We start from the raw sequence: 27,882 nt of genomic DNA, 5'->3' as shown, positions 1-27,882 counted from the left end.
AAACCCTAAACCGTTCAGTGATGTGAAAAGCTCAGTTTTTTGGGAGGAGGCAGGGAGGAGGGAAACTTTTTGAAGAGAAAACTAAAGCAATGCCAACCGGCATCTTCCTCAGCACCGCTCCTTGAACCCCACTCTGCAGCCACCCAGATTTCGGGCTCGACCTGGGGGCATTCTGGCCATGTCCCACCATGGCTGTGGGGCTGCCACCTCGCGTCCCTTGTCCCTCATCCTTCCCAGCACCCCTGTGCAGCCAGGGCTTGGGGCCAGGCTGTGAGACCTCCCCCAGTCCTCAGCAAGGTCTGTGGCTGAAATGAGCTTGGTACCCTCCTTTCCTCCAACCCCTCAGTTTTGGGCCAAGAGCTGCAGCCAGGGGCACCTCCAAGCCAGGGCTGTGGCAGCCAACCCTCGGGGCAGGGGTGCTGCCGGCATCTAGGGCAGAGCACAAGGGCGCTGAAGTCCACCGTCTACACATTTTGGGGAGGATTCATGTCTTTTCATCACTTCCAGGGAGCTAAGCATCGCTCCCAGGCACAAAGACCCACGGGGGGCTCAGCACCTGACTCCCCATCACCCCTAGGCATCTCCTCCCCAAACCCCCTTGGGATTACATCCCCCTCCAGAGATGTAATCCCACTGCTCAGCCCCGGAGCAGCCACCTAAGGACCTTCTGGGCTTGGGTGTCAAAAGGAGTGGGGACACCCCCCCCCCCCCCCCCCCCCCCCGAGAAACACCACCCCTCCCAAAACACCACCATCACTTTTCACATCACTTGGGTCACAGCTCAAAAGCGCAGGGGAAGCGGCAAGGCCGTTGTGTCTCGGACAGGTCAAAATAAACTCAGCATCATCATCAAAGCCCCCACCCCCCCCGCCCACCCAATAATGCCAAAAAAAAAAAAGTAAAAAAAAAAAAAAGTAATTTCTGGGTCTCAACGTTAAGAAACATAAAGTGTTAGACTGTACCTATTAATGCTCACTATTCCAACCATTTTTTTTTCTTTTTAAAGTTTTACAAAATGAATTACCGTCACTTTTTAAACATTGTGTAAGAAGAAATGAGTGTGCACAACTCTACACTTTTCTAGCATTCTTGAACTAATTCACAAATGCGAGAAAATGGGAAGAAAAAAAACCAAACCATGGGAAAAACAAACAAACAAAAAAAAAAAAAAAAAGAAGATGAACGTAGGTAGTTTGATGTTATAAACTATACAGGAATGAAGCGCTTGTTGCCACAGAAAGAACAGGGATGGCACCTTCCCCCTGTTCAATTTTGCGTGCTAAGAGGGTCATTTTTTTATTCTTTTATTATAAACACTATTAAATTCCGACTGCGTTTTTGGTTTTTTTTTTCTCCTTTATCTGAATATACAAGAACATTCATTATCAAATGTTCGTTATCATCAATACTACAAAGAACGAGACACAAATCGCAAGAAACAATGGAAAATGTTAATAAAGCTGAAAGAATCGTCGAGTTTTTTTTGTGGTTTTTTTTTGTTTTTATTTTTTTTGAGTTTCTGCAGGTTTTTTTGTTTTTTTTTTTTTGTTTTGTTTTTTGTTTTTTTGTTTTGTTTTTTTTGGTATCGAAGTCAGGTTTTTCTGGGCAGAAAACAAAAATAATAAAAAAGAAAAAGAAGAAGAAGAAAAAAACCCACAACACTCAGGGTTGGGGGTGGGCGGGAAGGGGAGGAAGAAACAAAACCCAAAAATTAATTAAAAAAAAAAAAAAAAAAAAAAAGCAAAGAAAAAGGCAAGCAAGCAGCTACGCCAACATGAACCGGAGGGACCAACCGGGGAACCCAGGAGGTGATTTGCAAAGTACCGTGGAGGGGCGAGCGCCCTGCGCGGGCAGGGGTGCTGCGGGCAGGGCTGCAGGCAGGAGGGGCAGCACTGGCAGGGCAGGGGCAGGCAGCCCCGGTTCAGAGGGTTGTTTCAGCTCCTTCCCGGCTGGTTTCCAAGAGGTACGGCGGCATTCCGGCAGGCACGGCACTGCTGCCGCTCCGGAGAACAGACCTGACCCAGTCCTGCGTCCCTGAAACACTTTGCCAGAAGGGTTTCACGTAAAATAAGCTGGAAATAGTTACAAAGCTGCACTGGGGGAGGCCACAGGAGGAGGAGGAGGAGAGTGGGAAGGTTCCTCAGGCTGATGAGGAGCACCTCCTAACCCGTGTCCTCGCAGGGAAACAACCTTCTCGTTGCTCTTAGTGTAATCCCAACCGGGAGGCAGCCCTAGACCTTGCACGTCGCATCCCGCTCCGTGGCACGGCCCCATCCCCGGGTACGCATGTGGAAGGAGCAGAGAGTGTCTCACGGCTGGAGACACAAAAACCAAGCAGAGAGCAGCTTGTGCCATTTCTCATCCACCTTTTGCACCCTACTCTGATGCCACCAGCTCAGAAACAGAAAATGCACTCAACCGGGACTTTTTGCGTTCGGGGGAAGGTCACATTTGAGAGCGGGTGTTTTGGAGCCTTCCGGGCTTGTTCCCCAGGGAAAGGCAGGCTTCACTGCCGCTTCAGGTGAGTCATGCTGCTGGCTGCGTGCTGCACAGTGACAGCGTGCCGGAGCTGTGGGCACACCACCTCCATGGCTGGCAGGCCAACCACCATTATTTTTTCCAGCAGAAGGATGGAAATTATTTTGGCAGAGCTTTAATTTCAAATGGTTCCTGCTTAACGCTGCTCTGTACTGGCAGTTCCCATCTCGAGATGGCCAGTGCCGGCACGGGCAGGGCGGGCACGGATGTGGAAGAGCACAAGATGTGGCCAAGAGGCATTTGGATACATCACAAGGTGCCAGACATGCTGCACCCACACCAGTCCCCACAGCACTCAGGTCTTGCCGTGGGCTGGGTCAGCGTCCTTGCGCCTGCTGAACAACCTCTGGCCAAAAGTACCCGCCCCAGCAAGAAGCTCAGCCCGTCGCCCTGGGCAAACTGGTGCCCTCCTCACCCTGCTCTTCAACGAAAGCCATGTCCTGCCAGCACCGGCTGCCTCAAGGAGTGTTTCAGCAGGGGGAAGCCTCACTTAACAGCCACTGCTGGTTGTCCAAAGAACAGACCAGAAAAGCTGGGCAGAAAATCCCATGAGTTCTCCCATGGCTTGGGATACTGCTGCCCATAACTCCTGGGATAAAACCAGCAGCTTCAGCAGAAAGACATCCCCAAACAGGGCGCTCACCCGTCCTACAGAGCTTCACCCTCAAGCAAACCTGTTGCATTAACCGTTACCAAAAGCACCTGCTGCGCTCACCCCGCTGCATCCAGCCTCCGGCATCCTGCTGCCCATCCCTTGCTGCCTGCCCGGCAAGGCTTTTGGGAATGCAGCGGGTGCCATCAGGTCCTCCCTGCACTGGGGAACCCACCTCCTCCTCTTCCACAGTGCAGCATGCTCCCAGAACCATAAGCCGACACCCCACGACACTCTCCCCACCAGGAAAATTCCACTGCCAGCCTCCCTAGGTGCTGTGAGAAAACTGCTGGGGTCCCATCAATCATCCAGACCTGATCCTGTAACAACATCGCGGAGGTGCTCAGCGCCTTCGTTATCAGTGATGGCTATTTCTTGCCCGCCTTTGCTTTGTCTCCTTCCCTCCTTTCCTCCCCTCCAACAGCAGGCGGGGAGGACGGTGGGGTTTCATGGCTCACCCAGCTCACAGCAGCCAGCGGGATGTGGCGGAGCAGGGCAGGGACCAGGGAGTGCCGGCTGTTTCCCCCAGGCCGGGAATGGGCCAAGTACCTTTTGGAAGCGAAGGGGAGCAACACTGGCTCCTTCTCCTACGTGTACGGGGGGCTGTATCCACCCCACCCCGTCACCGGCAGTGCCCCAGGGGCAGCTCACCGAGGCAGGGCTGGGCACACGGAGGCGATGCGCTGGCTGTGGCTAGGGCTGGCGGAGGCGAGGCGACAGCAGGGCTGTGGTGGCATTTCCCTACGGAGAGGTGTTTCCCTACGGAGAGGTAGCCTGAGAGACGGGGAGGGGCGAGGGGGGCTGCCTGCTAGTAAAGGAGCGAGACGTGGCTGAGGTACGTTTGTGGCTCCTCAGAAAGACGCCCCAGCACGAGGCCGTACACTGCTTTGGGGTTGTTTGGTGTGGTGGCAGTTGATTTTTGCTTTTCCTCCTTAAAATCCTTCCACCTGTTGACATATTCTTCGGTGGGAAGGGATGAGGGGAAGGGACTGGTGTTGTGGCAGTGGCGGGGAGGGGGAAGAGCGGCTTCTACCCAGAAAAGAAAGGGAAGAGAGTATAAAGAAGTGTCCAGATTGGCTGAAAAAAGCATCCCGACGAAGAGAAGAGAAGAGAAGGAGTCTTCTTGTGTGTGCTGATTGGGTTCACCTCCAGTCTGACTGCTGCGGTGTTAGGAGAGGCCCCCTCCCCTCCCGCCCCCGCCGGGGCCGGCTCAGCCAGGGATGCAATTTGCTGGGAGATCAGTTGGAGGTATCAGAGTGAACGCTGCCAGGGCCTTCTGTGGGGGAGGTCACCGACGATGGGGTAGTAGCGTCTTGCCAACCTCCATTAGCCTGCAGGAAGGGAAAGATGGAGAGACCAGTCACCTAGCAGCGTGCCTGGCCCTACCCGATCCACCCATCCACCCTGGACCTCCCTCTTCTCCCTCAGCAGGGGCCGATGTAGGAGGCAAAGATGCCCCCTCTGGCTTCCCCATCCCACCACAGACCATGCAGCTACATCAGTGGGATGAGGCCAGAAACAACTTGGTTGAAAACATGGGTTTTGATAAACTGCAAATGCTCATGGAAATTCTGTCCCTTAAAAAATAGGAATTTCTGCAGAAACTCTGAGCCCTGGTTGTCTGGGGTTTGCTCACCCACAAATCGGACCCTTTCCCATATGGACAGCAAACACCTCACCCCAGAAACCCCATCCTGGAGTGTTATCTGGACCCAGGTGCTATGAACATGCAGAACAAGCAACAGGTCCCAAAGGACTGCTGAGCCATGCCGTGTCCCCCAGCACAGCTCCATGCACTACCCCCTCGCTGACCTTCCGGGCATCCCTCATGCTGTACGGTCCCTCTGCGGGGGGAAGCCGCCAGCACCAAGCCTTGCTGTGGGGAAGACGTTGCCCAGACACCTCTCCCGCCACCCTGAAGGCTGCTTTCAGGTATTTGGGCCACCTCTCTGCTCCCACTGCCCTCCTTGCTTTGCAGTAAAACCACAAACAAGTTTCTGCTGCCCTGGGGCTGGTCCTCCACGCTCCCTGTCACCCTTTCTCGAGGGACCCCAAGCCACAGCACAAGGCAGGTGCTACCACCACATACATCTCTCTCATCCGAGGGTTTGTACAGCAAAGCACGGTGGACAACTTGCCGCTTCTCCTAAAAGCAGACGCAGAGACAAACTCTCCAGCCTCTTGAGAGCAGAGCTATGGGACAACCCTGGCTGCCCCAGACAGGAGCCAGCAGTGGGACAAAAGCTGCTCCTCCGCGGCTGCCATCCCCTTTGGAGAGGAGCAGATGTTGTATCCTCTGCCCACTCTGACATTGATTGAGTGCTCAGCCAATTAATCCTTCCCAACCACTGCCCAGGACTGACTTGGCGGCAGTCGCCGTCCCGCTCTAGACATGCCCGGGCTGCTTTGCCCTCTCTGGCTGCCTGTCCTGCCGCCTCCTGGCACGCGGCATCATCCCTCACTGGCCCAGAGGCCCCCAAAGCTGGGTAAAGGTAGGAAAATCCTCATCGCCCCGAGGTGCTGAGCAGCCGTGCAGGACTCGCCAGTGGATTGTCCACGCTGCTGAGCAGCTCCTACCTGCCCGAGAGGCAGCTGAGGTGGGAGCAAAGAGCCGACCACGGGTGCGGCGCGGGAACGCGTGTTTTGAGGGGTGAAACCACCCTACAGCAGGACATGCACAGAACAGAAAGGACAAAGGCGTGCACTCACGCAACGGGCTTGTGTGCTCTTCCACACGCACGTGGAACCTGTGCGAAGGGGTTCAGGCAACAGCAGGGAAGACAGGAATCGTGACCTGAGCTTGCCAGCAGGTCAGTAAACCCCACTCTGCTTCACTTTGGGTGCAAGCATGAACCCAGAATATACACAAACATCACCAGCACTGCATGCCGCCTGTCTGCAGAGACCCTGGGCTCACCGTGCCCACCACCCCCACCAGCTTCCACCCACACCCGGGCCCCAACCCACCGTCCCTGCGCTCCCTGAGATGCAATATCTACCCTTACACATCTTGGACCGCTGCAAGAGGCAGCAATTACTGTAGATTATCAGCCCGACAACGACAGGCCACGTAAAGAGAGACACAGAGCCAACTCTACCGCCCCGAGACTGGCATATTCAAGTACACTTAGGACATTAATAGCAATTTACGTGCCATCAGTGAGAGAGAACCACAATAGCTGTGCTGGCAGCCTCTTATTACCAAGCCTGTTATTTGTTGGAGTTACAAGCTATAATCACAACAGAAACTTTCAAAACCCTTATCTTCCGTGACGCACCAAATCTATTTCAGAGCCGTAATTGCTATGTCACCGGAGAGTTTGCTGCTTAATGCACTCAGATGCCATTTAGTGTTTGCAGGGTCATTACAGCGAGCAGGAGGGGGGAGAGCGGAGGGGGCCGTGCAGAGCAGGGCTCCGTCCCTATTGTGCTCAACTATTTTTAGTGAGGCTTTTGCGTGCCAGTCACAGTTGGAAGGAGCGAGAGGGAGAGCATCTTGCAGACAGCAACTGTGGTGCCTCCATATTTAGCACCCTGCCCCCCCAAAATGCTGGGGAGCCCCATGGTACTCCGGACTGGGAATCACCCTTCGTGTGTTGCAGGAGTCTGTGCTGCCGATGACCATCTCGGTTGCATCCAGCAGGAAGGCAAGATCTCGGGGAGAGGCTGACCTGGATCAGGGCACCCTCCACAGACCCCACACCCTCCTGCTCCCCCAGCCTGAGAAGGTCCCAGGTTATGGGTCAAGCAATGGAAAGGAGGCCCCATCTCGATGCCACCCTTTGGTATGGACAAGCCCTCCATGAGGAGGCCGGATCCCTCCCCAGGCAGAGGGCATGTAGGCACCATCCACACTCACCCCTCCTTTCTGGAGTTCACCCCCTTGCTGCACAGGCCAAGCCACGTGCAGGATGCATCCGATTCCACCCAGCTGGCCCTGCCTCTTTCCGGAGCACGGAGATCCCTTGGGATCTGACTGCAGCAAATTGCTTGGAATCTCCCTTAAAGATGAGGGAGTCTTATGAGGAGGTTGTGGCTCCTTGGGGAGCCCCCTGTACACAGCTGTGACATCTTCAGGTGGGGCAGAAGCCAAAGACAGAGCAATGGTCTCTGAGACTCCTCTTCATATGCCACCTTCTGGTGCCAGAGCACGGGGCAAGGCCTTGGTGACTGTCCAAGCAGAGCACCACTCCACTAAGTGGACCTCCGGTGATGAACTGCTGAAGCAACTGGTTTTGGTGCCCATTTCCACAGGTCTCACGGCATTTTTGTCACCTCCAGCAAGTCTGCCTGGCTCTCCGCCCGGGCCTCCTACGTGGGGCTGGGAGATGACTTTCTGCCAATTTTTAAAGGCTCCTTCTGCTTCACACAGAGGCTGTCTGGATGCCCCACCTTCTGTGACCAAATCCTTGTCCCGCTCTCAATGGGGTAGGACGTCAGGTCAGCCTCCAAACATACCTGATACCAGCAAGTCTTAGACAGGGAGTAGTCTCTAAGATGTTTCAGACCTCTGAACTTCTAAGAGTTTGTGTCAGGGTCTTACGATGCGCACTGAAGCTCTTAGTACACACCAGAGAATCCAGCCTCGACTGGCCACCACTTCCCAAGGGTCACAGTGGCAGTCTTCAGGACACACCAAGGGCACTGAAGCCCTGCCAGACCCATTTCTATATCCCAGCTTGTGATCATGGTCATGAACCATAGGTTGATCGTGATGGCGAATGGTACCTTGCTGAGGAACAGAGCAACAAACTTTCTTTTCAAGGCTCAAATTCTTAAAGAAAAGGGTCTCGGCACGAGCGAGGAAGACTTCTACTTCCTCGTAGAAAAGCCAGAGAAGCCAACTTCTACTGCAACCTACCAGAGCCTGGACACCTAAATGCTTTGAAACTCCCAGCCCCAGGGACCTCTGGCTGGGTACATACGCAGACGCCCACAAACAAGCGAGGAAGTCTCACCGCCTAGAGGTACCAGTGCCTGGCAATCCTTGCCAACAAGAGTGGATGCAAAACCCAAGGGCAGGCCCTGCCGCTGACCACCACCACCACGGTCACACACACTACTCTGAAAATAGGCACAGCTTGGCACAACCGCCCTTTCAAATCCAAAAGCTTGCACTCTGATGAACTTTAGAAACAGCCCCTCATTTTAGACTTTTAAATCATCTATAACTTGAATTAAATCAAGTCCAAAACCAAATTTCTGAAAGGGTTTTGCTTTAAGATGGCTATAGCTCATTCACTCAGCAGCAGATGGGGGAACTAAACCACTTTGTGGATGTACTGGGCAGCGGCAGGAGGGCGATGTTTTGGGCTGGGACTCTCCAGAGAATTACAGCACTAAAGATCCAACTTCTACTGCAACCTGCCAGAGCCTGGACACCTAAATGCTTTGAAACTCCCAGCCCCAGGGACCTCCGGCCAGGTACATATTGGACCCCCACAACAAGCCCAGTCCAGAGGGACCAGACACTTAACATCTCTCACTTAATGGTGCAAAACCCCTCAACCTCAAAGCTTGCAAGAAGGGCTGGATCTGGCCCCAAACACCTCACCTTGCAGGTGGGAGGGTCCCTCCTTCCTCTCAGTGCTACCCAAGGCTGGGTATCACCAAGACAGCTCCTGCCTCTACCACCCCTCCATACCCAGGAGCATCCCCGTCCCTTGCCGGGACCGGTGCTGCCTGACGCGGTTTCCACCTGTGGAGGAGAAGGCGGCTGCTCTCACTCTGCCTCAGCCATCACTGTGGGTCACAGAGATCACAATGGCTGGGACATCGCCCATTATCCTGCTAACGATGCAGAACTGACTCCAGCCCTTTTCGCCCCGTGGAGCGGTCTGTCAGCCGCTGAGCAGCAGAGCCATGGAGGGAACCAGGCTTCGGGTAGATTCCTGCTCTCAGCTGTCACGACTTACACACATTTAAAAATTCATCCTCCATCAAGGAAGGCAAACCCCGAGCGCTGTCTACCCTGCCAAGGTTTGCAGCAGCGGAGCTGGGCAACCTGCCGCTGACTTCCCAGCCCTGACGGGCTCCGGGGATGACTTAACCTCAGCCCCGTGCAGACATCGTTGTGACAGGGCTCTTCACTAGGTTTCGGCTCATCTCCTTCCAGCTCACGGGGATGCTCGGGTGATGCAGAGACGGCAGCTTTCTGTGTCACTAGCAGCTTTCCTCTGCATCCCGCTGCCCTTCCTTGGCATTAAGGGGTTCAGGGGAGAGGCAGGGAAGCCCTGCCTTCTACGAGACAGCCACCCTGCCTACCCCGAGCAGCTCGCCCAGACCCTGCCCAGGACCAACGCTTCCCAGGGGGCAGCCACACTTTCAGGAGCAGACAGACTGGCACCCATCAAGGGACCTAGCTGCATGGGAAGACATCGACAATAAAAGCTACAGGCAGGAACATGCTGCCCGGGATACGGGGGAAGGAAAACATTTGGGAACAGACAGACAATCCAGACAACCCAGAAGATGCTTCCTAAACTATCTGCTCAGCTCTGGACTCCCTGCCTTGCTCCCCATGCCCACCACAGCATTATGGGAAAATGAGGCATCACCCGCAAACCCAGGTGGTCCCTTTGCCCACTTGCCACTCTGTCCCTCTCTGAACAACATCCAATCGGGCCAAATTGGGCGTCTGTCCTCCTGGAAAACCAGCCTGAGGAGCCATCACGCCAGATCCCCATTTGGGAAGCACAGGGGGGACCACTGAGCCCCTGCCGCTCTCAGCTCACCGATTCCCAGTGCTGCTCATGGTAACACTGGTTCTTCCATTACCACAGCCAGAAACACCAGCCCAGCTCTCCTTGTCCTATTTGGCTTTTGAGTTTCCACTACCTCTTTCTTCTCCTCTTCCCCCATTGCCCCCTCCCTGCCTCATAATCCCCGGCAGCAACCCTCCCCCCAAAATTTTGGCTTAACCCAGCCCACTGTTATTTTCCAAGCCAACTGCAACTGTAATCAGCTCAGCCTCTTTCCTTGGGGGTATTTTAATTTATACAAAAGTATCATCTCTTATCATGATCATCCTGCAATTCATTTACTCTCCAAGTATTAAAAAGCCAGAAAGGGAATAAATTCAGTGCACGGAGAAATTAATGCAGAACGATAGGCTCTTTCATGTGGCATTTCCAAGTGCCGTTTTTGCAACGGGCTTATGTAATGAGACATAATTATCTGCACATGTTCAATTACATTACTTCACAAATCCTCCCTGCCTCTGCCTCCTGACGTCAAGCTGCCCACTAAGCCCCGGCGCCCGCAGGAAAGGGGAGCGCAGCCCCCTGTCCCGCCTCACCTCTCTCCCCGCACCCTCTCCCCGTGACCACAGTGGCCGCTGGCACACCGATGGCCTGAAGATGGTCATACGCAAGGTGACAAAAGCACGAGTCCCAAGGTGATGGGACTGGATGGTACACCCCACTGGGGTGCTCAGCTGCAGGACCACCATCCCACCTGGAGGACCATCACCGTCCTGCTCAGCCCAAGACCACCACACCTCAACCTTCAGCCTCCTCAGTGGGGACAGCGGCAGCCAGCCACATCCAGGGCTAGCCGTCCCCTCCTCCGTGCCAGCCCGGACACCACTGCCACCACCCACTCAGCGCTCACAGCCTCCTTTTCCAGGCTGCTCTCTTCTCCCAGCTTGCTGTCACCACCGCTGAGATGGCGGACGATTGATCTGAGAAATGAAGTTGGATTGCTGTCCCGAATCTACACTGGGTTCTCCTTGTGTGTGTCTGATCAATTTCCCCCTGTGCGACACAGCTTGTCGCTACGAATTTTCATGCTAGTCAGAACCCGCCAGCACACCCAAGAACAAGGAGAAGATGCTCCAGAGACTGCCCTCCCCCTCGCATCCTCCCCCAGCCCGGTTGGGCGAGGTTTTCTTGGGTTAATGTTAGTTGGCTTTGTTGGTTTTTTTTCCTCCTTTTATTTACAATTGTTATTGCTGCCAACCCCATCGCCGCCACGCTTTCGGATGCCAGCCAGGCAGGGATGGGTTATTTTTAGATGGTTGCTCCAGGATGGTGCCACTGGCCTCCACGTGGAGCCATCTCTGGACCGGGGCGTTTGTGGTGACATTCCCCACCGTGGTTACACGAGGTGTCACCTGTTTAGCAGCTCCTCTCGGCCGAGCGCGTGTGGCCGCAGGTGCCGGGCAAACGCTGATCGGCTGTGACAGTCCTAGACGCCAGCTGCCTGCACAAAGCCTGCCCGGTCGCCACTTTTTTTGTGGGCAAAGCTCTGCCGTTGGCATCACCGATACAGAAGCAATAAACTAGGTGACCGTAAAAGCAAAGACAAGTCCTACTAAGTGGCATTCTGAGCCCTATGGCTTTGAAATAATTGGTAGTGAGAGAACAAAAATGAAAATGGAAAAAAAAAAAAAGCCCAAAAAACAAGAACCCAAGCCTTTTTTTTTTTTTTTTCTTACACTGATGCCCTGCGGACTATACATCTGACTTGCTGCGAGTCCGTCACTGTATCCTCCTGTCTGGCTGATAACATGGCGAAGGGTATCCACCTAAACAGACCAACGACAACAAAGACACAAATTAGAGTGAACGAAACGTTAGTGGGCTAAGCCGCTTCAGTTCATCTTTGGCAAGACAAAAACAAACGGTACCAATAATAACAATAATAAAAATAAAGGTATATCTTTAAAGAGGGGTAAAAGAGAACCGCAGTTGGTCTTGCAGCGAGAGCCGAGCCAGAGGACTGCTCCAGCCTCCCTCACCACCCCCCGCCTGCCCCGGCAGCCCCGTCACGCTCTCCTTGGTCCCCAGTCTAGAGCGTGGCAAGCGTGGGGTCGGACGTCCTGGAGCACGTCGCTGTGGCCGGCTCCACCACTGCTCCACCCACATTCCTACCCCTTCCACCCTTTGGCCCCACGCACTGGGAAGGTCACGGCAGCGGAAGGAGATCCTCGGAGTCGGCCGAGCACCTTCGTTTTGGAGGGCCCAGAAAGGAAATATACCTACCGTGGCAAAGGCACCGGCAGCTCTCCTCTGGGCACCCCGCTCCTCTCCCTCCACTCCCCCAGCCCAGCCCCAGCAGCGCCATGCGTGGCGAGCATGTCCCGTCGCCCACGGATGAGACGCTCGCTCTGCGTCCAGCACTGCGAGGGGAGCAACCTCAGCTTTAGAGAGCTCTCCTTGCCCAATGCAGAAGTGTCAGAGTGGCTGTCTCTCTCAACACAGTACAGAGCCTTAGATGCCAGGGAGTGGACTCATGGCACATCTGGACATTGGATGGGAGGTGGGAGATCTGAGTGAGTTCCTGGGTATTTGAATTTCTTTCTTTTTGCCCAAAGCATGGGTTGACGTTTCAGTAACGCTGCTCAAAGCTCCCTCGCTCTGTCTTGCTGCTGTGTACATGGGTGGTGTGAGTGCCTGTGCTTTGGCGGGGGTGGAGAGATGGTGAAGGGTGGCTTTTTAATAAAAATAAAAAAAAAAAATCTAGCTGTGTATTTGAACGTTTCTTGCCTTTCAGCAGACACCTGGTTTGGCATCAAAGGAGTAAGTGGAAGCCTTGTAAAACGAGACACCAGTCCAAACATCTGGCCCCTTCCCTTGGAAGAATAAAGCAAGCAGAACCTAAACCTCAGCTGCTTTTGTTTGAGTTCGTGCCTGTTCTCCTAAACCTCCTCTCCTCCTAGTACGACTATCAAGCCAGAGCCAAATGCATTCACAAAGTGTGGGCAAGTCTCCTCAAGACCATGGTTGTTGCTTTGGTCGGGTGTTTGGTTTTGGTTTCTTTTGGATTGATTTTTTTTGGTGGTTGTTGCTGTTGCTTTTTTTGGTTGGTTGGTTGGTTTTTTTTCAGTTTGGTTTGCCTTTTTAAAGTGTTGGTTGGTTCATTTGTGCTGGTTGAGATTTGCTCTTTTCGGACGGGAGGGAGAAGTGCCAATACAATCAAAGGCTCCTCCAACACTAATGCATTCACTGGCAGTACATCGGATGGGTCCCTACCTGTGACTGCACGTTGGCTCCAACCTGGGCCCCTTGGTAAGAATCCCCATTGAGAGACTGCACGCTCATGAACAAATCTCCAGAGTTTGACATGTTAAAAGAACTGGAAGAACCTGGAAAGGAAAGAGTGAGGCACCTGAATCACAGAAAGGAAAAAGATCCACCCCATGACTCTCAGCCAAGAGGAAGGAACAACATGCAAAGCAACCACAAAAACAAAACACACAGTCAGGTTAGTAGTATGAAGAACAGAGCAAGCAAAAAAAAGGATGCACTCTTGAGGTTATTCAAAGCCACATGTTGTTACAGCTCAATGCCAAGAACATTCTTCAACAGCTCCTCAGCTGGAGGAAGGATTCTTCATGCTTTCGACCGAGACAAACAAAACCCAGCCTGGAGGACTCAGGCAGCCCTTCCCCTTCACTTCAGGGCATCAAAATCCTTCAGGCAGCGTTGAAAAATCTCAGGGTTTGGAGCTGTCCACCCAGCAGACTGCACTGGAGAACAGAATTACCCAAGCAAGCCTCGCTATTGAGAGCGGAAGCCTTGTCAGCAGGGGGAACCAGGCCCACACTGCTGCTGGCTCTGAGAAGCTCAGAGCGGGCCGGGTAAGTCTACCCCACACTGCGCTCCGCAGGGCGAGCACATCCAGACACCACCCAGTTCCACAGCCAGAGCTCCCACCCAGCCACCGGGAGCTCTGCCAGGGAGCGGGGGGTGCAGGGGGTTTGCCTTCGGGACATCAGGAACCCACCACTGGTAGGAACCACAGCGCACCGAACTCGCAAAAAGGTGTAGGTGCCTCAGCTAGACTCGCAGGACCCATCACGGTGGCACGTGTCTTTCATCGTGCGGGGCCATGAGAGAAGGCAAGGGTGTCACAGCCCTCCTGGGCCAGCTGCCCCAGAAGAACGAGCTCTGTCAGCAAATTCCCCACTGCATGCACCAGTTGCCCATGTTACGCTAAAAAATGATAACGGTGAAGACAACTGGGTGGGATCAGGAAGAAAAAACCCACAAATTAAAAGAAGAAAAAAAAAATCCCGCCTTTGCAGAAGCAAGGTTTTCTGCTTCCAGCTTTGAGATATCTGAGTACCTCCTCAACTACTGAACAGGAGAAACAAACCCATCGTGTAACTGGAAGGCGGGGAAGGAGGGAAGTGGGTTAAAAATAAATAAAAAGGTTTTATGGGATTATTTCAGAACTTCTCGTGCAGATCAGCGCGTTAAGTGTGAGACAGCTCAACGTGCAAGGTTTGGTTATACACATGACGTTAGCCTTGGAAAGGAGAGACTTCAGGGGCCCAGGTCAGCTACGTTTTCAGCTCCAACCCCAAATACACTTTTCATCATCTCCACTGCCACTTCCAACTTGGAAGACTGGCAACCACAGTCCTGGTGGAATTGCCCAACTATGGCTCATGCGTACACTCTGAGAAACACCTGGCAATCCCCTTCCCTTTGCTGGGGAGGGAAGAAACATTCTGCAAAGACCCCAGCTCTGCCCTGTGGTGGCCCAGGGAGGCTCCTCTGAAGGAAGCCACCTCCAAGTAAGATCAGGGAGCAGGTGGGAGGTCTATGCTGGAGACTTCACGTTCACTAAACTCTCTGCTGCTTCTCTTTGCAACTGGTTCTATTGTCAGGTGCTGGCAATTCTCAGAATTGAAGGAAAACAGAAACATCGCTGCTAGATACAACACCCAAGACAGTCAAGAGGAAGACTCATCTTGAGCACAGCGAGTCTTGCATCAGGACCCTCCCACCGGTGCCTGAAAAGAGCAGAGCCAGGAATAGCTCATTGCCTGTGCTCACTGTCAACCCTGCCCAACCTGTTCCAGAGAGCAATCCCACAGCGCTGCTAAAAGCACTGGGACTAGTCAGAAGGCAGCTGTAACCATCTCCTCTGCTCAGCTGGCAAAGGGCTCCTGTCACTTCCCGACCTCTCAGGTTACTCGCTACTTCTAAGGCAAAAAAAAAAACCACCACCTTGGGAAAACGAGCTGGCAGGCTGAGGATAGCCCACCCTGACACAGCTCAGCTTTTAGCAGGAAGATGGGCCCTTTTTGCACACACAAAGATGCTCCCTACCCAGCTTTCTGAATCATCGCTTTGACTGCTGGCATAAAAGCACAGGGCAGTAACATGACTTTGTACTCCCACACAGCTGAGAACCAAAGGACTTTGCAGCGACTGCTCACAAGAAGAGGAGAGTATCCTCCTGTTCCTTTGAAGTGAGCAGAAACCTTTCAGATCACACAAATAATCAGTGGCAGAGCCGGGAAGAGGAATCGGGAATCCCTGAGCACCTGACAGGGCACTGCTATCGCTCTGCCCCCCGCAGAGCAACATTTCATCCCACCTTCCCCTACCAAAAGAAAATTATAACAATAATAACAAATAAAAATGCCATAAACTTAACCGGTATTTTATTGAAACTTAACAAACCTGGCCGTAAAACTGAGACCGGGAGGGAGGAAATAAAAATAAACAAACAGCCACAAACTCTAGTTCTGAAGAGCGCCGGTGTCTTGGAAATCATGAGGAGCGCTGGAGATGTCACTTACAAGATATACACTGCTATTGGCACAGGGGATTTTTACAATATATGTGCATATCTAAACAGTAAATATGTCTTGCCGCTGATGTGGATGCAAAGATAAATATGCGCATACCAATGGCCCCGCATGTATGGATGCATTTGTATCAGAGCCGTAATTGCAGAGAGCCCTCTGCTGCTTCAGCACTCCACTCCCTATGTACTAGCCATGGATGAAAATTACGATGGCCCAAAGTCTCAGAGACATGGCTAAGAGGGGCTGATCCACTGGGGTGGGAGAGGGGGCAGGAATGTGAGGAGCTCTGAAAATTAAGACTCTGGTATCCTCCACAGAGACAAGATCCAGGAATACAAGTCAAATCCTTCCACTAGAAAAGGTTCCATCATATATTTAATCTGTCCCACCGAAAGGCTCCATTGTGAACACACCAAAGGTCTTCAGTGGTCATAATTTGACCTGGGGCTCCTTAAGAACTGAGAGGTAACAACCACCTTTGAGCTTGTGAACCTAGGAGGAAAGGGCTCTGATCTTGGCATGGAAGTCCCTTGATGCTATTGTGTGTAGGCCAAAAAAAAAAACCCACCAGAAAAAACAACACTTTTCATGACTTGTAGCACTGTGGAACAGTGGTTTGCCTTCAGCATCCAGACATCTTACCAAACCCAAGCCCTACCATCACTATTCCTTAGTGCTGAGTTTCTCTCAGGTCATCACCAGCTTCAGGAGGAGTGCTGGAAAGGTTTGAACACACTATGGCATCAGACCTTGCCACTGGGTGAAAGCCTACATCAAAACAATGTCCCCAAAGAGATCTCTTCCACCTCGAACATTTCTGATGAGCAAAATCCACTTCAGTTTTGCCTCCCAATTAAAAAAAATTCAAAAGCTTGCCTGTTGGTATTTCTTGTACCACTTCTCCAGCCTTCAGAAAGTTTCTTCTCCAGCTTCTCTAATGTCTTCTCTAACATTGTGACAGTCTCTACTTCCACCTCAAATTTTCCAGGACCTCTAGTAAGTCCTTTTCTCTGAAGTATCTGATAAATCAAATGGCATCAAGAAAAAACAAGCATGGTAATGGTGTTCATTGGAGCTGAAATCAAGCCATCCTCATCTCCTGCCTCATACCACCTGCCACCAATGAGCCAGAGATCCAGCTCACTGAACCACTTAAGCTGGCTTTGGTCATGTATACGAGACTCTTGTGTGAAGTCAATGGCAATGACATATATGCATTGACAGCACAGAATTTACTCGCCCTGTAACTTTTTTTTGGTGTTTCTACCATGGCCAAAGCCGAGGGAGGAACTTGATGGACCACGTAGCTCCTCAGCTGGACAAAGCCACCAAGTCTGATAGCAGGTCTACAAGTCTGGGATAACCCAACAGAACTTTCGTTCTTTTTCACTTGCCATTCAACACTGGAGACAGTGTGACCATGACCAGAACAGCCTCTGCTGCAGCAGGGTCCCCTCCAGCGCTGTGCTCTTGACAAGTGATTGCCACAAAGGGATGAAGGCAGAGAAGTTGCAGCAATCAGGTCTCTGCTGAAGTACATTTGCAGACAACATGATCCTTTCCATCAGCAGCTTTGCAAAAAGACTTTTACAAAACAAAGGAGTGAGCAGGAAAATAACAGTTCAGGACAATTTTGGCTGCTCTGCATGGAAGATTTCACTCGATGTCATCACCTGTGTGCGCCCCTAGAGGACTCTGGTTGGCAAAAGGGTCTGCCCACATGAAATAGCTTTCATTTGCCATGTGGTTTCTGTGCTGAGATTGTCCAGGCAATCAAAGTGAGGATGGGGAGTTGTTAGCCCAAATGAGCCAGACATCTCAGCTTATTTGAACATCTGGCTGATAAAGCCCAACTGTGTGTATTCAGGATGAAAAGGTGTTTGACATTCAGGCCTGGGTGACTGAGGACGGGGGACCCTGCTTTGAACGTGCCAGATGGCTAGACAGATGCAATCCTTGCCCTTGTCAATGTGTGGCCAATCTCTCTGACTGACTGTAGCCATTCACCGATCTCCGGTAACACGGGCATCAATGCAGAGAACAGATGGGCTTGCGTAGCCACAGCAGAAATGAATTTAGCTCCTGTCCCAGGTCCCATTGCATCCAGTTCCACCTCCTCTTCCAACATCACGGCCCTCCAGGGATCACATTGCTGGCCACTTCCATCTCGTGACCTGTCCGCTGCCTGCTCTATTTCTTTCCACATGCCCTACAATTTATTTGAACTGGAAGGTCCTACAAATTCCCAGCAAATCCTACCTTTGTTCAGACTCCTTCCTCACCGAAGTCTCAAGCAATGATGTGAAAACAGAAAGAAGTCCATGGTGTAAAAGGAGAGGCATCATCTGCCTTAGTCCTTCACCTCTTCAATCACTTCTTCATCCCCCATGGCAACTCAGCACATCTGGGTGGCTTATGGACCTTGACATCATCCTCAAAATCTTTCACAGACAGGTATTTCAGACCTAGCATGTACAGGCGTGCTTCTTGCTGCTATCACTTACAGGACAACCTGAAGCAGGGGAGGTCACACAACTCCAGATGTCCTCGGGACATGCCTTTGACCCACAGTGTAACAATGCAGGGATGCTTGACTGAACTGTTGCATCTGCATGGTTCAGCTGGGGAGATCTCAACCAGGAATGCCACTGCAGGAGATAAAATCCTGAGGCCCTTCCAGCTGTCTTCTCAGGAGAGGACTTACAAGGACATCCAAACCCACTCTGCAAGCTGACCTACAGACTACTGCAGTGCTGACAGTGGGGCCTCCCTGCTGCTCTGCCGCTGCTGCAGCGTGCAGGGAGGGTGGTGGGATCTGGGTCACCTTAGAAACACTTTGCTGCTAGCAGAAGGAGGATCTCCATGGCCCACAACCTCCCCTTGCACCGATGTGCTGCTTTAGCACCGCCGCCACATTAGGCACGTGAAAAGAGGTCGATGTTTCTGGAGCGCAGATAAGTGAGCCAGAAAGAGGACCCAGGAGCTCAAGTCTTACCCCTTAATAACAAGACTGTTTGTCCTTCCTTGAAAGCATAGTGTTATCCAGGGATTATCTTAGCTGTTTACTGCAGGGTACCGGCCAATTTATCTTTGAAACAGCCATGTTACTGCCTGTGGGGAAGGCGAAGAAACAGCTTTGCACCAGAGCGCTATTTAGCTGGGCAGGCACTGGGGAAATGCCTATTCCGCTACACGCAAGCCAGATCCAAACCCATTTAAGCAAGCTGAAGCTCTTCCCTGGCTATTCCAGATCTCTGGATCTGACAGCAGTCGAAGAAAGAGGAAAAGAAGAAAAGCTGTGTCTCTTTGGTCCAAGCTGATGCAGACTGCAGGACAGCATCACAGGCAGTAGGCACTTCCCCCCACGCATGCAATTCTGCTGTCTACCCGCCAGCCTTTTCTACAGAGGGGGTTAGCATCAAGAGACCCCACCTGACCAGGTACTTTGAGTGAGATGCTTGGAAAGGATGACATTTTTAAACAAACCAAAAAGAAAAGAATCAAACAAAATTCCTGCAAACCATCTGTCCCTGCAAACCATCGACCTGAGCCTTCTGAGCTCCTCAGCTGAGCCAGAGCAGGCAGCCCTGGGTGAGGAGGAGGTGGGAGAGATGCCTCCAGCAGTATTTCTGACCAAAAGCTGCATCCCTGCTCTGGGAGGCAGACCCCTAGCAAGTAACACGTCCCCTGGAAATTAAGGGGATTGTGTGTAGGGACTTCTCTCCACTGCTCAACTGCATAAACCTACAACTCGCTTCTGTGCAAGCCATCCACGTGAGTCCCTGCAAGGTGTGGGCGAGCTCCCCAGCCCAGAATGATGAACCCCCCTGACCACATCAGCTCGCGGGTAACAGACTGCCTTTGCCTTCCTGCTGGAGGGCTGGTTTGGACGATCAGCCAGACACATGCTGCTGTTTTCTCCCCTTGTTTGCCCCCTGGCTCTTCACTTTCGACTCAAAACCTCCCAATCTGAGGGTGCTTCTGGTGTCTGATCCCTCTGATCTGTCACAGGCAGAGTTGTGCTCACTATAGAAGCATGTCCTGATAGAAACCAGCATTTGCATGGTGTACCACTGGTGGTCTGCTTAATGTCCAGCTTCTCCTGCTGCCCACCAGCCCCTTTGCTCCCCCACTGTTTCTTTCCTCTTAGTAGCCTACCTGTAACAGCAAGCATCACACCCCAGTGAAAGGGTACTAGGAGCAGACACTGAGCTCAAAGGCACAAGCGTGGCACATTCCCACTCTCCCTCCCACCCCTAAAAAGAAAAACAGGCACGCAGATGTTCACGTGGATAACGAAGTACATGGCACCCACAAAGTTAATGTTTTCCCCTCCGTTTAATCAAATCCCAATTTTCCATTGCTCTTGGGAGTGGAGCACAACCAACTGAGCACAGCCTAGGATGGTTTTTGGGTCGGCCACCCTCGTGGCAGGCACCACGCATGAACTAAGCATCGTTCTCTAGCAGAGGAGTTGAAATCTGGACAAAGTGCTCTGTGCCTTTGACCCTCAAAACAAACAAATGGAAACCACAGCAAATGGGCAGGAAGGGGGGAAAGGGAAGGGAACTACCCATGGATTTCCCTGGATCACGTTGACACAAAAGGAAAATAAAATTCACACAGAGCACACTCTTGCAGGTGATCCAGACACTGTCATATAAGCAATCAAAGGTAACCACAACAGAAAGAAAATCAAAGGATAAAAATCTACCCAAAACAACCCCCAAAATGGCATGAGTTAGGACATCCCAGAAATGCTGGGCTTATCCATTAGGGCCACTCATGCTTTCAGCCCCAGTGAAATAAAATCATTACGCAACAGCTTTTTAATCACTTCTTTTTTCTCCCCCCACATAAGTGCAAGCAATCCCAGCAACTTTTTTCAGATCATTTTTTCTGGTTTTGCGTTCACCATACATACATATAATCCCCAACATGGCATCGTCAGTCACAAGGTCTGTTCACGTCATTTTTCCAAGGAAAAACAGAACAGGGAAGGGGAGGAGAAAAAAGAGAGAAAAGAAAAAAAGAGGGGAAAAAAGCAAAGAAAATAAAGTACCCCCAATCAAAATAACCCCCAAAACCAAACCCATCTCTCTTTTTAGTTGTTTTTTAAAAACCACAAAAGTGAGCCAGCCAAAACCAGAAAACAAAAACTGAAATAACTAAAAGAAGGAAATAAGAGAGAGATTAGAGGGAGGAGGGGAAATTAACAAAAAAACGAACACTAATGACCCAAAATAAAAAAAAACCACAAAAACTAACCAGCTGAATTGGGAGTTGAGGGTGAGTTAGCCTGGCTTCCATGGGCTGACACATTGGTAGCCGTGACAGCCGTTTTGGCAGCATAAATATTGGCTTCCTCTTGAAATTTACCTATGTTCTTCTTGTACCGGATTCTCTTATTTCCAAACCAGTTTGATACCTAGAGCGAGTTTAAGAGAAGACAAAGACGTTAACGTTTCGGCTCCGGCAAGCGCAGCTGGGTGAGGAAGGTGGATTAGTTCAGGTTAAGCAGTACATATTCCTTTTCCCCCCCATTTTCCTAGCCGCCGAAGGTAGCACTTTCTACCCACGTGAGTGACACCAAGCCCAGGAAAGGTGGTGGGGCCACCTTGGGAGCGCTGGGTTTGCGCGGATGTATCTGGTTCCTCTATGGATGAGATGTCCACTGTGGTTCCTCTATGGATAAGATGTCCCTTAAGCTTAAGGGGACGCTCCACAGGAACCGCCAGACCCACCCCATGAAAACATCAGACGTGTTTAAAAAAACCTGAGAAAATCAAATGACCCTGAAATTGCACGATCTGAAAATAGGTATGTGTCATTTTGGAACTTTTTATTTGCCTCCTCCTCAGAAGCCCTTTGACAGGGGTGGATCTCCTGACTCCCAGGTGCCCCTTCTGCTCCCTTTGGGGAAGCCAGCTGTGGCTTTCAGGAAGAACACCCAACAAACTTCCTCGGGCTCGGCTGACACACAAAATTGCCTTGGGATCACTGAAGCTCTGCTTTTGATCCATCTGCGTGAAATCAGTGCAAAAGGTCAGAAGTGGATGCTCTTCCTCCAGCTGAACTCGGCTTTGTACGGTTTAGTGTGAGCCACTACCTAACCCAGGAGCTTCAGGGGAAGGCTGGAGAGGGAGCACAGGGCTTGTCCTATGGCCTAACTTTGGTCCCAGGGAACAAGTGTGTCCCTTGGCAAGAGGCAGGAGATGTTTCCATCATGTTTGCCCGGAGACCGGTATGGGCCTGATGTGTCTAAGTGACTAGAAGTGCGTGCTGAATGGGGCTAGTGGGTTTATTTTAAACAAATGTAAAGAAGCAGGATGAAATTCTTCACAAGTCATGAGGGCGGCTGAAAATGATGGCCCAGACCTGAAGGCAGAACGAAGTGGTGCCGCTCTGCTCATGCCAGTCCTGGCAAAAGCCGTTTCCCTGCGTCTGCAGCAGCGCAATGGATGAACCTCAGAAAACTCAAAGGAGATGTCTGAGCAGTGGTCCTTGCAGACTGTCAGGCTGATATCCTGGGATCAGTAGTATGAATGCTTGACAGAAAGGTCGCTTGGACAACTTTGGACAAGGTGTCTGGATAAATACCCTGAAGTATGTATGTCAGAGGTTCAGCACAGTGATAGCATAACTTCAAAGTCTGTGAAACCAGGCTGTGGTACCTGGCCAGAACTGCTTCCCAGGGAAAATGGCAGGGTACCTCCCAAAGCACCACGGACCCAGCATTCCCCAAATCCTGCTCAGTACTCTGCTGACGGTAATCCTGTTCACTTGTGGACACTACGTTGCACTAAACAATTTCAGAGGAGACATGGGAAAATTCAACCTACAGTTTGGGAAGTAGCTCTCAGCTGCTTCTTCAACAACACGAACACAGAGAATCAGGAATGTCTTCTCACATGCAGGTCTCTAAGCAGAAGACAACTTCCAGCCGCTACTAACCTCGTTTGAGAAATCTCATCAGGATGAAGAGTATGGGCAAACGCCAGAGGACACTGCAACTCTCCAGCGCTCCTAGGACTGCTTGGAGCTGCAACCTTGAGCTAGCAGCTCAAACTCTTTGGTGGGACTCCAAGGACATTCTCCCTTTGTGCTTACATCAGTGCTCCCCCTTCCAAATGGACTGTCCAAGCACCAAGACACAGAAGACAAAAGACAATACTGGAGGCTCGTCCTGGGAAGCTTATGATTTTTTCCTCATCTTAGGGAAACAATTGTTTTGGCTTGGGTGCTGATAACTGAAACCTCTATGTTTTTATTCCTGTGATGCTTTCTATCTGCAGTGCTCCTAGAGCGTTCAGCAGCTTCTACGCAGGAGTCACTTCATCCACCAATTTATTTGCTGCTGAACTGCAGGTACCCAATCCTGTGCTGCTGCAGAGCAGGGAAAAGAAAATACAACCTGCAGAGACTCAGAACAGCACCCAACCTAGATCTGGGAGCACACGTTTCAACGGCACCAGGAGCAGGTGCTGTTTGCAAGGACCTCCATTTCACTCGGTCCAGCTTTCTCATTAACGACACCGTGCTCCTTTGTGATCTTCCCACTTGGCCATCTCTCTACAACAGCTCTTCTGGCTTCAAACGCTGGAGCCGGTGGGTGAACTCTGAGCGCCACAGCGAAGGAAGTCAGGATAAACGGCCACCACAATCAATCTCCATCTTAAAACTTGTGAAGCAAAGAGCCTACCTACCCTGGTCAGCCTTCTGAGTTCAGATCACCTCTGCTCATGACTTGCACAGATTCACGCTGTCCCATGTTCCCACCTCAGCAGAAACAGAGACCTGGATGTGTGTTTTTCTACCTTCTTTGGATGAAGAAGGGTGGGAGATCCTGGAGACAGGCACAAAGCAGCCTTGATACAGCTTGATCAAAAACTATGATACAGCACGAACAAAAAAAGTGTAGGATTTCTCCTGGGCATTTTCTTTTTGTGAGAGAAAAGTTGTAAGTGTGAACAGATGAATTAAATAAAAGTGAGAGGGGAAGCATCAGGACAGCTGTAGTTTTACTTCAGCCAATATGTGCTATCTCTCGTAGGTAACTCTGGGCAGAATCAACGTTTGGGTCTTCTGACCCAGGGGATGCAACTGGAATCACTCAGCAGGCGTTCAACACGGTGACGACACCTACCCTTGGATCCTGTTGCTCCTGCTGAAGGCAGACACGCTCTCACAAGGACACCAGATGCTACTGCTGTCTTCAGTTTACTCAAGCGACGAACAGGCATGTGCCTGGGGCTGGGAAGCAGCCCAAGATGGGGAATGCAATGGGAGCCTAGAAGGAGTGCTAAGCTCACATGAGGACAAGCCTACCAGAGGCTGTATAGATTGGCTTTCAATCACACAGCTTGCTCCAAAATGAGAGGAAATAAAGAAGGGCAGGCCCGAGCAATGTACAGCTGAACACTTCAAGGACTGACTACACTCCTCACAAACCCCAGCAGCTCCCAGGTCAAAGCTACAGACTCCAGAAACTATGTGGCTGCCTTGAATGTATGGAAATAATTCGATTTTTTCTTGACCACCTTTCTTTGAGGAACAAGCAAGTCAGGGAGATGTCGTGTTCCGCAGCACAAGAGCAATGACAAAGAGCCATCACCCTGAGAAAGCCCACTCTCCTTGAGCACAAACTATAACCGTTAACCCTACCTGACCCAAACCCTTCCCACCGGGATCTTGTCCGTTCTACCTCACCATGCAAAATCTGCGCAACTCTTCCTACTCCCTTCGCACCCCTTGGCTTGATGGACTTCCATCACAAAGAAGCTCTTCTTGCAAGCCAGCTCAGCACTGTTTCCTTGAGGAGAAGACTTTGCTTCTGTGGGTCTCACACCACATTCTGCACTGTTAACACTCTGGCTGCACACACAACCATCGCTCTATGAAGTCTTCATCCCTTCTAAACCCTCTCCCAAAGTCTCCTTTTCCATCCATGCCTTCAGTCTGCAAGTCTGCCATCTGCTCTCCCATCCACTTAACGCTAACTTGCGCTACACTCATTTAGTAATTAAATGCTCAACACCGCACCATGACTGACTTGACCGTGGTCCAGGGTGCCCTTCGCCGCGCCAAGGTTTCCCATTAGTAGCCATCTTTGCTGTATTTCTGAGCTCTCTCACCTGTGAGACTGTGATGCCACATTTCTTGGCTAGCTCTTCTTTGGCTTCCTCACTGGGGTAAGGGTTGCTGAGATGGGAATAGAAATACTCATTCAGGATTTCCGTGGCCTGCTTGTTGAAGTTTCGTCTCTTCCGCCTTGGCATGAAGAAAGAGGGGGAAATAGAAGGAAAAGGAAAGGGAATCAGTGCCAGGGATTCAGAAATAGGAATGCAATTTTAGATACCCTGATTTCCCCCACTTCTCTCCCTCCTTCCCCTGCTCCTGGGAGCATGGAGTGCAACAGATTCATGGCCTGGAAGCTTCTCATCTGCACCTTGCTGGTGACTCCTCTCTCGGCACCTTCCAAAGCAAATTGTCACTGTATCCTCCAGCTCCCAGAAGAGCCTTGAAGTTGGCACCCAGCTCCTCCACCTGGGAAGGTGACTCCCAACACCTGGCTACCCTGGCCAAAACCATCACTGCTACTCTGCAAAGCTCCATGCTGAGAAAACAGCGCTGGATATATCCTTGGGGAAGCCTGTTCCATTTACAGCTGCATGTTACATCTGCTACCTCTTTCCTCGTACCCCCAGTGTGGCTGCCTCTCCTCCCAGTCCCAAACTGCAGGCCAAGCCACCGGCTGCACGTAACCAGCTTGGGCAGTGGAAGAATTCTGCAGCAGATCAATAATCTGGGACAACGGAAACAGAAGGAAAAGAACAGGAACCTAGAGGGGGCACGATGGGCTGGCAGATTAGCTTTCAGCCCTAACTGAAGTGCCCATTTTCACCACAGAGGTTTGCTGCAACAAGTCACAGAATTTCCTTCTGCCACAGAAAAAAACAGAATGTGCAATTCTCAAGGTACAGCTGGGAGCCTCCCTGAGACAAAGGCTGGATGTCTTGAATTGCTGTCCCCTACCCTGCTGAGCCACAGACAGCTAAAGGATAAGGAAGGTAAATAGCCTCTGTGGCTCAAGACCAAGAGGCATGGCCCCTCAGATGGACCTGAATTCACTCTAGAACCTCAAAACAGCTCTCCCAGGCCTGAACAACATTGCACAGCATGTGGGGAGAAAGGTTTGGTGGGGTGAACTCACCGTGCATCCAGAAATCGGGAGCGCAAGATCATTACGGCTTCACACGTGCTTTGCTTCAACTGCATCTGGATGGAGCTGAACTTGCGGTGGATGATGCTCACCATCCGCTCTATCTCCTTCGGCGAGATAGGTCGGGTCCGGCTCTGCTCACGCAGCAGGTTCATCACATGGGTGGTGAATTCGTTGCATGCCTGGGATGGCAAGAAAAGCAAAAGAAACCCCAGGATCGGAAGGTCATTCGAGGGCGTCAAGGATGGAGGCAATGCTGCTGAAGGAAGGAGACGCAAGTGGAGGCCTCAATGGCTGGGGCTTTCAGAGCAGACCCAGAGCAAGAATGTGCTGGCTCTCCAGGGAGATGTAAATTTCTCTCGTCTGCCAAGCAGAGAACTTGAGAGACTCCCCAAAAGTACGCTGAGAAAGGCAGGAGCCAATTTCTTCGCTCTCAGGAATCATGGATGGAGCTGGGGCAGCTGAAGCTTTAGGACTCAAGTTAAGCATGAAGAAGTCCCAGCCACTGTTTTTCTGGATGTGACTGGTGGAGGTCTAAGGAGGACCATGAACCTTTTGACCCACTGTCCCTCCTCCCACTGCCCCAGCCGGACCCCAGCACCACATATCCTGCAGAGCCCCTTGTGCTTCATAGGAGCAGCTCCCAGAGAGACGCGGCCCCGCTCCGTGCCCTCAGCACATCAGGTAAGACAGAAATAACGATAATAATTAAAACCTGAGTGAGGCAGGAGCCCTGACAAGTAAGGACAACCAGGTAACCATCCCAATTACTTTGCTGCTGGCACAGCACTGCCTGGCCGCTCGTGCTGTCCCCACGCTGTGCTGTGAGGATAGGGCCGTAAGAGGAGTCAGGGGGACAAGGGAGGGATTTTGAGGCTGGATGAAGGCCACTTCATCGCCCTCTTCTCCACCCCCATGACAGGACCCTCTGATTCCCAGAACCAAGCCCCGAAAACCAGGTTGAGAGCAGCGGTCAGATACCGATGGCTCGAGACGCCTTCGGTGCTGCTGGGGCACAGGCAGCTGCTCTGGGGACAGCATCCGCAGCTCCCACTCCATGATGGGGAAAAAAGCAGGGGCAAGAAACACTGATTTTTGTGGACTGGCGACATGGGCTTGACTTACTATCTCCCACCCCACCCTTCCAAGCTGAATTCCCACCCGCAGCTCAGACCCAACAAGGAGACATCCCCGAGGCCAGCAGAGCCCCTCCAATTGCCCGTCACCAGCGCCAGCTGACAGCTCCCATCTCCCGGGGTGAGCGCCAGCTACGAAAGCTCTCAGCCGGCCGCCTCTGCTCCCAGATGCCCGAGCAATTTCAGCTCATCTCCTCTTGGCGTGAAATAAAAAGCATTAAAGGCAAAATTGCCGATGAGCGCTGTGCTGTCACAGCAGCAGGCAGATGCTGTGAGACGCCAGGCGCTGAGCTCCCCCAGCCACCAACTGTGGGACTGGGGAGGGGGACGGAGGTTCGGTGGCCCTGAACCCTGGCTTTGCAGGGCTGCGGGTGATGATACCAGAGATGTGGACCGGCACAGCCAGCTGCAAAGGAACTCAGTGGCAAAACTAATCCTGTCGGTGGGCTGCGAGGAGGAAAGATGTGGCCCATCTCACCCCATGGGGCTGGGGTAAAGGCTTCTCCCACTTGGGTGCCCCTTTGGGGAGCAAAATTGATGCAGAAACAGAATCAAAAATGCAAAGAAACAAACCTCCTGCCCAAGGGGAGGAAGGAGCAGAAGGTCCTTCCCTGAAGCCTGTCCTTGGCTGTGCCAAGGGTCTCTCCTTGGACCCGGGTGGCAGAGGACAGAGGGTCTCTCTCTCCTTCTTCAGCCTGGAGGCTGAAAGATGAGCCCTGACGTGCTCTCCACTCCTACCCACATGAGATGTCTGAGGCTCCCTCACACCACACCACCCTGTCTCCGT

At 51.9% G+C, this 27,882-nt stretch overlaps 1 protein-coding gene across 3 annotated transcripts in view; it reads right to left on the bottom strand.

Moving 5' to 3' along the window:
* Positions 1 to 1,288: 1,288 nt before the first annotated feature.
* The window catches only part of PBX1 (PBX homeobox 1), a 133,822-nt gene continuing 107,228 nt past the window's right edge, over positions 1,289 to 27,882 (bottom strand). For 2 of the 3 annotated variants that reach the window (XM_055724715.1, XM_055724716.1), the window contains 6 exons: positions 25,951 to 26,141; positions 24,872 to 25,007; positions 21,006 to 21,165; positions 13,165 to 13,277; positions 11,628 to 11,717; positions 1,289 to 4,521 (listed from right to left, as the gene is read on the bottom strand). In XM_055724715.1, the coding sequence (XP_055580690.1) occupies positions 4,429 to 4,521; positions 11,628 to 11,717; positions 13,165 to 13,277; positions 21,006 to 21,165; positions 24,872 to 25,007; positions 25,951 to 26,141 (783 nt within the window). In that variant the 3' untranslated portion in view covers positions 1,289 to 4,428. The remainder of the gene's footprint in view (positions 4,522 to 11,627; positions 11,718 to 13,164; positions 13,278 to 21,005; positions 21,166 to 24,871; positions 25,008 to 25,950; positions 26,142 to 27,882) is intronic. The other variant, XM_055724717.1, reaches the window with a different exon arrangement.

Source organism: Falco cherrug, chromosome 12 (assembly GCF_023634085.1).
Source record: "Falco cherrug isolate bFalChe1 chromosome 12, bFalChe1.pri, whole genome shotgun sequence".
In the NCBI taxonomy this organism is placed as follows: Eukaryota; Metazoa; Chordata; class Aves; order Falconiformes; family Falconidae; genus Falco; species Falco cherrug.
The sequence above is the reverse complement of the archived record's forward strand: the minus strand, read 5'-3'. Positions and strand labels throughout refer to the sequence as shown.